Below are 10,762 nucleotides of genomic sequence, written 5' to 3' on the forward strand. Positions count from 1 at the left end.
TCGGCGGGGCTGGCGGGGGACGGAGCTGCTCTGACTGCTCTCAGGGGTGCGGGGAGAGGACTTTAATTTTCACAGCTCAGTGCCACACCTGAGCGGGCCCTGCTGCCCCGGCCTGGCCCCGCGCGCCTCTCTCCAAGCCCCCGGCCGCTCGTCCTAATAATAGCCGGGCGGCGCTGCTGGTCGGGGGGGTGAGTTATCTTGAAGGATCGCTGAGTTCAGCCAGGGCGTTGGTTCTTTTTTCTTTCAGGTTTCCTTTGTTTACGTGTGTAATCCAAAGCAAGAGTTGTACTTGTCACCTCTTCCTTTCAGCTCTTGAAGGAGAAGTGAGAAGATGGTGAATGTTCTGAAAGGTGTTCTGATTGAATGGTTAGTAACAGCACTTACAGTCTCTTGTTGTGTCGAAGTCTACTTATTTCTTTAGAGCTGGAAATACTCTAAGTAACTTAAAAGTCTAGATAAAAAAAAGGAATTGTTGTGAGGAGGGGTGATGCTGAACAAGCAGACAAAAGAAAAATGTGGCCTTTGGGGGAAGAAGGAGAGAGGCAATTGTAGGTAATCCTAATTCCAAACTCCTTTTTTCTTTTCAAGATACTGTTTTCCGCTTATGCTTAACCATTAGACGTTCCCTCTTGCTCCTTATATTGCTTACAAATAATGCGGGTTTTTTGTTGCTGTTCATGTTCAATGTGTTTCTTTACTGATTCTAGAGGGAGATAGATAACCTTTCATCCTTTCTTTCCTGTCTTTTTTTCAACTCCAGTCCAAATTCTGTTGAAGGCTCACATGTGTCTCTGTTTGTAGATCATACTCAAAAGTAATATGCTTGTCATTTGTAAAAGTAAGCTTTTGATGTATGTGCAGTAAACATGTTCTCATGCAATCTGAAGTCTCTAGGCTAAGAATCAGATAACTGGTTACCTCCAAAGTAAAAAGAAGCATCAGTCAAGATTTGTGGGGTCATTGCATCATATGACATATAAGATTTCTGCTGTACGCTTAGACTGTAAACATATTAACAGATTATAACTGCACAAAAGCAGAAGAACTTTGAACCTCTTGTGATGTGCCTGCATGGTACATATAGCTGTGAGCTTGCAGCAGCTAACTTCTGAGCTGACTGGACATTAGCCAGCTGAAGTCTGGATGTCTAATGGCTATGTGTGAGCAGTTCAGAGCCTAAACTCTGCTATAACAAAAAGCCTGTCTTCTCAAATTTGGCTCCATGCTAGTACATTAACAAACCTTCTGAAGCATAAGAAATTGCCTGCCTGCAGCTAACTATGTAAAGATGCCCAGAGCAGAATTCTTGACTGACAAGGCAAGAAGTCCTAAAATCTCAAGCAGTTAGCAAAATATTTTATTTTGCGCCTTATGTGTTTATTTTACACATACCTAAAGATCTGTGTGTTTTTATTCAGCTCCATGGCCACATCCCACTTAGTGTTAGCATGGAACTTAATCGTTCTCCCTGGAAGGGAAGGGAATTTTCTGTCTGATAACAAATCTACAGCATTTGTTATGCCATCAGATGGTTTCAACAGCCCCCTGGGAAACTGACCTTTGAGTTGGTTTTGCTAGCTCTTGGTGGTTTGGTTTTGTTTGTTTGTTTTCTCCCCACCTTTGCATAAGGGTAGTCCATGACTGGGCCCAAAATTCCATCCTAGGAGAAGATGCAGATTTACTATAAACCTGTCCCCTTGTTTACACTTCAGATACAAGTTTTTTTAAAACCCAATTTTCTGAGAATGTTTAAGATACCAAATGGATAGGGAGTGGAAAAAACAATAGACAGTTCTGAATGTCTAAATTATGCAAATAAAATAGTGAAATGTTGTGCAGGTCTTTTTTCCATATTCTTCCAATACATAGCTAAACTTTTCTGAAGACATCATATCAAGGATTATAATCTTCAAGTACTGTAATGAGATCATTGTTTCTGCTGTGACATACATCTACGGGCGCTGATTACAGCTCTGAATGTTGATTGTGTGAAACCCAGTTTCTGGATACTGCCTAACATCATACAAGCTGATCGTACCAGCTAGGACAAAAGCTTGTGCCATCTAGTGCTACTAATGTGAGTCACTAAGGTCCAGCTGAATAAAACAAGCAAAACATAAACCTCCCTGCACCCATCCAAAAGGGGATGTGGAAGAATGCTGGGAACCACATACTTCTGGTATCTGATTTTTCTCAGCTCTTCTGTTTCTCCTTTGTTTCTCTTCTTACATGCCAGACCACATAAATAATGGCTCTTCTAAAGGAGATATTGCTTCCAGACTTTCCCATTTTCCTTTCCTCAAAATTACTTTGTACTTTGAAAACTCATCTTACTCCAGTCACGCTTCTGCAGGTTTGAGGCTAATATTAAAAATTGTCTTTTGAGTTGCTGGGTAGGGGGCAGGGGAAGGGTTTGGTTTCATAGTGCATGTCTTTGCACCATATATACTTTTAGGTAAGGGAGAATTGGTCCTCATACTGCATTTAAAAGAGAGAAGGTTAGCCAAAGAATTCTTTTAAGATTTACTATGTTATTAAGAATTCTTTTTAAGGACTACTGTGTTGCCAAAACAACTGTTGGTAATTTTGAAAGTGTCCTGAGCTACTTGATTCCAATTTCCTGTATTTCTTGCGCATATTCTTCACCAGTTGTTGCAATCAAATACTAAGTTTTACCAAAGAGCATGATTTTTCCTGTTTTGTAAAAACTAGTATCAGAATATTTTCTGAATTCTTCAAAATTTCAACAGATCAAAGAGCTTATATTTTGAAGCCATTTTATCTAGCTGCTTAGTATAATGCAGCTGTTTCAGTTACCTGTAATTTCCATAGTTCCAAAATGTTTTCTTTTAAACACTGAAATGTAACTTACAAGGTGGCATCATGAAAAAGAAGAGACTGTTCAGTTACGGTGTGATAAATGTACAATTCATACATGACCACTTTTTCTCTCTGCTATACTATGAGTGAGGTCTATGTTCTCCTGGGTTTTGGTTACCTTTAAACAAAAATATGTTTTAAGAAAACATGTTTTTATGGTGCTATTTCTGAAGATAGAAATGTAAGTTCAAACTTGCTTCATTAAGGGTTGGTTTGGGTTTTTTTTAAGCTACTTTAACAGCAGCATAGGGGCACTTCTCTGCCAATCAAGTAGCCAGGTTTTTTTAGACTTTGTTATCAGTTTATTTTTATCTCTAAAGTAACCCAAGCAATTACTGTTGTGAAAGAAACAACTTTTTCAAAAGCTTCATAAACTTCCTTTAAATTGTGAGCAACTCTTGAAATTAATATTAATCTCCCAAAGAACTTTGGGAGTGTCTTCAAAGGGTGAGGGGTTTTTTTGTTTGTTTTTAACTGTATCTTATTACAATGAGGTGGGATGTGATGTGTGTTTGTCTCTACAGTGACCCAGCAATGAAGCAGTTTCTGCTCTACTTGGATGAGTCAAATGCATTGGGAAAGAAGTTCATCATACAAGACCTGGATGAAACTCATGTCTTTGTATTAGCCGAGTTGGTTAACTTCCTCCAGGAGAGAGTGGGCGAGTTAATGGACCAGAACTCTTTTCCTATTACTCAGAAGTAAAAAGACCAGAGAAATGAGATTACTGCGAGTTTTGGAATAGTGAATTTCAATAGCTTGGGTTGTTACTGTTTTAATAGATACACTGTGGTTAGTAAGTTCTACATGAAAGTGGCTGCTCTAGAAAATGGATCATTTTCATAGACGAAATACTCTTGAATTGGATTTTATTTCTCATTTTGAAAGATTATGGTATCTTTATTAAAATCCTTAAAATGATACACTTGAGGACTTGCCTAGAGAATTTTTGATGCATGCTCTCTGTTTTTCCTTTAGGATTTTTATCTTGCAAGATGGTATGACCCAAAAATTAGAGTATTGTTTCTGTATTGGAATGCTATATGAACTCCTCTGACATGTTACATTCCTGTGGAATTGATTAAATATGGTTATAGTGTGACTGATAAAATGTAAAGAATGTCTGTTAAAGTATGATCTGTGCTTGATGGAACATCTCCATAAGTTGAAGCCATGGTCAGATACTGCTTTAACTTAATGGGTTTTGTACACCAAAATGAAAGTTGGTGTGAGTTTTCTTTTTGTTTTGTGGGGAGTTTTTTGGGGTTCTGTTTGTTTGTTTTTTCCCCAACATTTTACAGATGCCCCATGCTACTTGCCTACTTTTACCAAGGCTATGCTTTCTGTGGTGTTCTGGGTTTGGGGAGTGGTGGTTGGGGACTAGGAGTTTGGAGGGGAGGGGGATATAGGGGGATGGGGACAACAAAATCCATTACCCCAGATCATCACATTTTAATTGTAAACTGATTACTTGCATATCAACAATAGCAGATTAAAGGGGTAACAGAAATGGGAGACCAATCCTTTAGATATAATTGCTTGTATTTTTCCACTGAAGCTAATAACCTAGTCACAATAAGCTATGTGATCAGGAAGGGGAAATAAAGACTTGGTTGCTCTACCTGTGAAGAAGCTGGCAAGCTGGTTTTGGTTTTTTTGGGTTTGTTGTTGGTTGGGGTTTTTTGTTTTGGTTTTTTTTCAGCTTAGCTCTTCCTCCCCTATTGCACTTCGCTGCAAAGAAAAAGCCTCATAGTTTCATAGGGTTTTTTTACACTGTATTTGTAACTCACTATCTCGGACACTTGCTTATTTAGTAAGTCAGCTAGTGCATGATGATAAAACCTGTGAAGATTTCTGTCTACAGATATGGCAGATACAGATTACGGAAACAAGAAGAATAACATGTATTACCTTTTCTCTTATCCTACTTCCTACTCAAAATAGTCAAATTTATTGGATCTATAGGTAATCATTTATAAATGAAAGACTTCTAGGCTATTACTTCAAAGGGAAGCTTGGTTTTCAGAGCTGCTCATGTACATCAGGTAGATGCCATCTTTTTATCTTTGGGGGAAAAACAAATGTAAATAGAAAGGCTTTTATAAGGAGCAGTTTTCTTTACTGACTCTCCCATCGTTGCTTTTTTTCTTGTCCAGTAGATATCAGATTATTTCATAGAATAGAATCATAGAATCATTGAGGTTGGAAAAGACCTCTAAGATCATCGAGTCCAACCGTCAACCCAACACCGTTGCTTTTTTTCTTGTCCAGTAGATATCAGATTATTTGGTGGTTTTGGTTTTGTTTTGTTTTTTTCCCAGGAATAGGGAAGCTTCAGGAGAAAGTTTCATTAGCTGTTTTTAATTAAAAAGCTGTCCAAAGAAAGTTCTGCAGAATTGCGTGTATTCCGGCTCATGTGGATGAGCAAATAGCCCTGTGGAATTTAGCTTCATGTAGTTTCTGGTACACCCCCCCCACCTTCTCTCTGACAATGGGTTTTGATCCAAGTTGTTAATCTCTTTCTTTTACAAGTGGATGCTTCCCCATGAATCGTGTAGATCTTGATCATGTAACCAGCTACACAACTTCACTTGAAATAAAAAGTTCAGATCTTTTATGGATGGCTTATGGTTCCTTACCTCTTTCTTGAGATTGGTCAAACATTGATCTTATAACTGTTCTTTTGTGGAAGATTATTGGATGCTCATTTAATGGAGAGATAATCAGTAGTCTTAACATGGCATGATAGCTTAATGCAATTTATTTAAAAGTATCTGATATCCTTTCTTTAGAATCCTAGTTCATTTTCCATCCAGATCTTGATGCAAGGTAAATGATCCCTCACTCTCCTTTCAAATGACAGTATTTGAAAAGTCACGTTAGAATTACACCTGTTAAACTTCTCTCTATTTAGCATGTCTAGCGCTACATTTCTATTGTGATTTTCCTTTTAAGTCTATGATAAAGTTCTTGCAGTTCTTGTCTTTTTCTCCTGGTTAATTGTACAGCTTTATTGTTGTATTGCCTGTGTTTTAGCTTATATTTGCAGTTATATTTGCAGTGATAAATGGCTTATATAATACAGAGGAATAGAAGTTCCAAACTGTATAAACTAAACAGTTAGGCATGCATTCTTATTACTCTCAATCTTTTTCGAGCAAACATATTTATAGATTTTTAACTTCTAAACCTGTCAAGACAGATCCTTCCTGCAACCTAACCAGGCCTAACTGATTCCATGCTGGAAGAATAAACAAAAGATGTAAAGCAACAAATTGCTATCTTCTTATGGGGTTTAAGGAGCTGAGTGCTTTGTAGTTTCTAGGGGAAAAAAGGGTATTGAATCATGTATATGGTGAAGGAAATCCAATGAGGAAGCTTTTAGAAGTTCAGTATGTGGAGTTTTTAAAAAAAAAAAAAAAAAAAAAACACAAAAACAAAACACCCAAGGGTTTCTGGGGTTGAATACCTAGTATATCTAGGTTAAACAGCTTCTCTATATATATATATAGATATAGATATATCTTCCAGACGGGACAAAAGTAAATACTAACTATAAAAATATCAAGACATTTTGAGATAGTTAACATTTACACTTACAGATTTTAAATGTTTTCGCTGGCTTTCATTCAGGTGTGAAATATTATTGGTGAGTGGAGCTCAGAATGAAACATTGTGTTAAGAATATCTTATTTTTTTTAAAGGCTGGAAGCATTTGAGAATAAAAGGTTAAGGAGATCTGTTTAAATAGATACATGTTTTGCTGATAGATTTGGTATGGTGAGAACATCAGCTCTGACTGTATTTGGAATATTATATGTTAATTTAACATTTCTTTCCATAGCTAGTAAGTTCACTTTTTGCTGGTGTCTAGCATAGGGACTATATTCTGCTCAGGTCCTGCTTGAGCAGCAAAATAGGGCTTGAATGACAGACTTCTTGTTGCAGCAGCAAATTTTATCTTGATGGGCTTTCACTGCTAAGGGTTGAGCTGGTGCTTCACTTTTTGCTTTCAGTCTGAGTTGAAAGTATCTTGTCTGCTGGAGGAAGAGCATGGTAGAATAATTACCTAAAGGACACTTACTTGAACTGCATTTCTTATTTGCTAGCTTGCAAGTTCACTTGTTTGTGTTTTGTGATGTAAACAGTTGCTCTTGCGTAGTTACTGTAACTTTGAACAGGCTTATAAATACCACTTTCATTAACACAAATGCAGAAGCTAAAGAGTAATATTTGACAGAAAGGTGAGAGAGATCTCTAAAGCAAGGTAAGAAAATTTGAACAATGCAAACAAAGTATTTATGTTAAATGGGAAGGGAGGGGTGGAAACTGAAAATGCAGCTTCCTATTAAAATAAAACAATAGCACTTCATTTTTTTTTAATTGAAAATTACACTATTTGGTGTTTTGGTTTTTGTTCAAGCATCAGATTTTTTTTTTAATTTTATTATGGTCTTCAAAGAAAGCTGTGTAATATGACCATAGTGTACCACAAAAGCAAATAAGCCTAAATGCTGTCACGTATTTAGATACTTTTAGAAATTGTGGGATAAGCTAATTCTGGAGGATTTTTTTTTTTTTTAACATGGGGGTTGGCAGCACAAGGAAGATGACCCTGAGTTAGTCAGTATAGATAGGGATTATAATGAATTTCTTAGCCTGTTACCAATGCATAAGTCCCCTTTCCTTCTCTCCGGTACAACAGTTAGCCTAGGGAGAATAATTGTCCAGTGCAGTGCAGGAGGAAATAACCAACAATCAATAGAGAGAATGGATGTGGCCTCAAGAAAGAAAACTGTGTTGAAAGAAAATAGAGACTGCTTCAGGGAATTTCACCGTTTTACCTGAGAGAACCCAGATTGAGTGGATTTGACTTTGTAGCTAAACTGCCAGTGTTGTTTCATAAAAAAGTAGGCATCTGAATCCATTTGGAATTAAGAATGGTAGAGTGTTTTTGTTTGTTTAGAAATTTACTGTGCTTACAGTGATAGTTTGGTTTTTGTTTTATGTAGCACAGTGCTGAGAGCTAGATGGCTAGTGTGATGTGCTGTACAAAAACTTCTCCAAGTGCTGTTGTACATTAAGAAATCCTATTTTGCAGTCTTTCCAGAATTGTAGGGTGTATTCAAAAGCATATCTTCTGATTATTTTTTTTTTAATGTGGCATAACAACAGATTTTACCGTTTTTTCTCACTCAAGTTAACTCTGTAGGGCCACCTCAAGTATGCAAGAACAAACTAGCGAACATGTATTTTATGCATTAACAGGATTGTTTACTGTGAGCTGAAGTAAACAGGATTGTTTACTGTGAATTGGAGATAATGGTATTTCATGGTGTCATTAAAATGACTTATTTTAACTTAGTTGGCGTCGTCACCATAAAAGTGTCCAATTTCTGTCAGCCCCTAGGTTGAGCTTGCAAAAGTAGGGCTCTAAAAACCATATATATATATATATATAAAAAAAATCAATAAGTCTTTAATCATCTAAACCAACACAGGCTGAGAGGTATATTTGCTCTTCCAACCGGGCAGTAGGCCATTGAAGAAAACAGTAGGCTTTTGTAATAAATCTTTTTGCAGTTCCCAGTTCCACAGCAGATTCTGATCCTTTTCCCACGCTGACTCGTTGATTATCCCACAAATGACCCCATTAAAGCTGGTGGTGGTTACTGTGAAATGAGGCATTACTCAGTATGTCAGAATTGGGTGTCCATGTTTGTTTTGCAATTCAGACTTCGGCAAGGCTTACTTTTATGTGCTATACAAAATTAAGGATTCAATAAATTGGTGAAGTTCATACTGATGGAAGAACAAATTATTCCTAAACTCAGTCATTATCTTTGGTCTTATGACTTAATAACTAATAAGAAATTTAAAAAATAGGGTCTCTGATAGAAATATGATGTGGAGCTTTTTTTTTTAATTTGGAATAGAAGCAATATTTTACCCATCTTTGTTTCATATAAAAAGATTTTCATGACTGAAGACTTAACAATTTGAAGACAGACCAGTAAGGGGAGCTCTTACCAATATTTTAAACTGCTTTTTAAAAAATTACTGCAGCATGGGCAATGATGGGTCAGAGACTTACTGTGCTTTGGAACATTAGTATTGTTCTCACTGGATAAGCCTTCAGCTGGAGATGAACATTGAACTTCAAAGGATCCTTCTAGAAAGATATTTGCAGTAGGAGATTTTTGGAATGTAGTATCTTTAGCTCTGAAATTTCTTAGATGTTTAGTTATCTAATGTTTTCTTTCTATGCTTAGGTGCACAATCCTATTACATTAAAGTGATGTACCTGAAATTTGGTCTGTGTCTCTTTTGATCTCTTGTCAAACAAACAAAAAACCCACAACACCTACCAGTTAAGTTTTAATATTGAGGGGGAAAAAAACCCTAATACCTTGGATATTAGTGGTTCTATTTTTCATATAGACAGAAAAAGTAATTTTCTCTCCTCTGATTGTGTAGCAATAATAAGCAGATTAACTGCAGAATAGAAACTGACTATAAAATTGCTGTCCAGTGAACAAATTTAAAAAGTGAAAATTTTAGAGTATTATTGTTAGCTTTTAGCTTTTTGTGCTTGAGCAATTCTAGGTGTTAGTAACAACAACAAATATAAGCTTCTTGGAAGAAATCTCATTTTCAAATTAACATTTTTCTTTTACCAAAAGAAAAGCAGACTCATAATACCCGTGTAGGAATGTGCTCGAACATGCCAAAGAAAACCCACCCAACACCAAAACTGACAGGTGATTGATTAACCATAAAATTAGCCCCTCAGGAAAGAAACAGCAAGCAAAATTTCTGGATGACTATAGATTGAAGGAGTTGGCTGTCAGAGCTATACAGTTGTTCACTTTTCTATTACAGAAAAGGTGGATCCAGTCGTAAATTAAAGGACGTGCAGAACGATGGGTACACTTGCAGCTGTGAAGAGATCACTTGCAGATAAAGTATTGCACATTTCTGCAATGTTGGCATGGCTGATATACTGTCAGTAGTGACAGGTAAACATACTAAGCAAACCTCTATAATCTGTCAGCATTTTGTGTGTTGTGTTCCTGATGATTTGAAGCTAGAAGGGTGAGATACAAGGACAAAAGACAAAGAAAGTAGGAAAGAGAGGGAAGAATATTTTAGGCTAGTAACTAGCATTTCCCGTTAATTCTGAAATTCAACAAGATCACAAGGAGCATAAGAACAAAATTAAAAGAGAGATTGCACTCTGATTTTAATTTTGTGTCAAAAATGTACTTGCAATTAACTAGAACTTAATTGGTTTACAGAAGGTCCTGTATTTATCATCAGACCCAACATATCACGAGGACTGGGAGAGCAAGTTTTCTTAATGTTATGCCTATTACTCGACCTCGCTTCTGTCCTGGATGGGACCGCTTTTCCATGTGGAATGGTAGTGTAGTTTTGCTTCCTTTTAATCTCTGGATTCTCCTACACTGGCAACTTTGTTGAGTGTAAAATGTGTTTTGCATGTGTGGGGTATGTATATCATTAGATATATAGGTATTCTAGAAGCTAGAGATTCAGCCGCGATGAGTAACCCTGGAATAATGATAGCCTTCTGTATCATCAACCAGCTTGAAATTAAGATACGAAAGAAAAATCTCTCTTCAGCTGTAATATGAAACATGCTCCCTGCATTTGATTTTGCTTTTGGTCTAAACTGAGACTAATTATATCTGTTAATTTTGGGAAAGTTATAAAGTCAGTGTAAAATTGAAGAAAAAAGAGGCCTGCTTTCTTAAGGAGTATTTGAAATCATAGAATCATAGAATCATTGAGGTTGGAAAAGACCTCTAAGATCATCAAGTCCAACCGTCAACCCAACACCACCATGCCCACTACACCATGT

General features: G+C 36.7%; 1 protein-coding gene across 1 annotated transcript; it reads left to right on the forward strand.

Moving 5' to 3' along the window:
• The first annotated feature begins 247 nt into the window (after positions 1-247).
• GTF2H5 (general transcription factor IIH subunit 5) lies at positions 248-3,801 on the forward strand. The gene is made up of 2 exons (XM_009281444.2): positions 248-366; positions 3,405-3,801. Exons 1-2 carry the CDS (start codon positions 332-334, stop codon positions 3,583-3,585), a joined length of 216 nt encoding a protein of 71 aa, XP_009279719.1. The 5' UTR covers positions 248-331; the 3' UTR covers positions 3,586-3,801.
• Positions 3,802-10,762: the final 6,961 nt, after the last annotated feature.

This window comes from Aptenodytes forsteri, unplaced genomic scaffold, assembly GCF_000699145.1.
Source record: "Aptenodytes forsteri isolate BGI_AS27 unplaced genomic scaffold, ASM69914v1 Scaffold82, whole genome shotgun sequence".
Lineage (NCBI taxonomy): Eukaryota > Metazoa > Chordata > Aves > Sphenisciformes > Spheniscidae > Aptenodytes > Aptenodytes forsteri.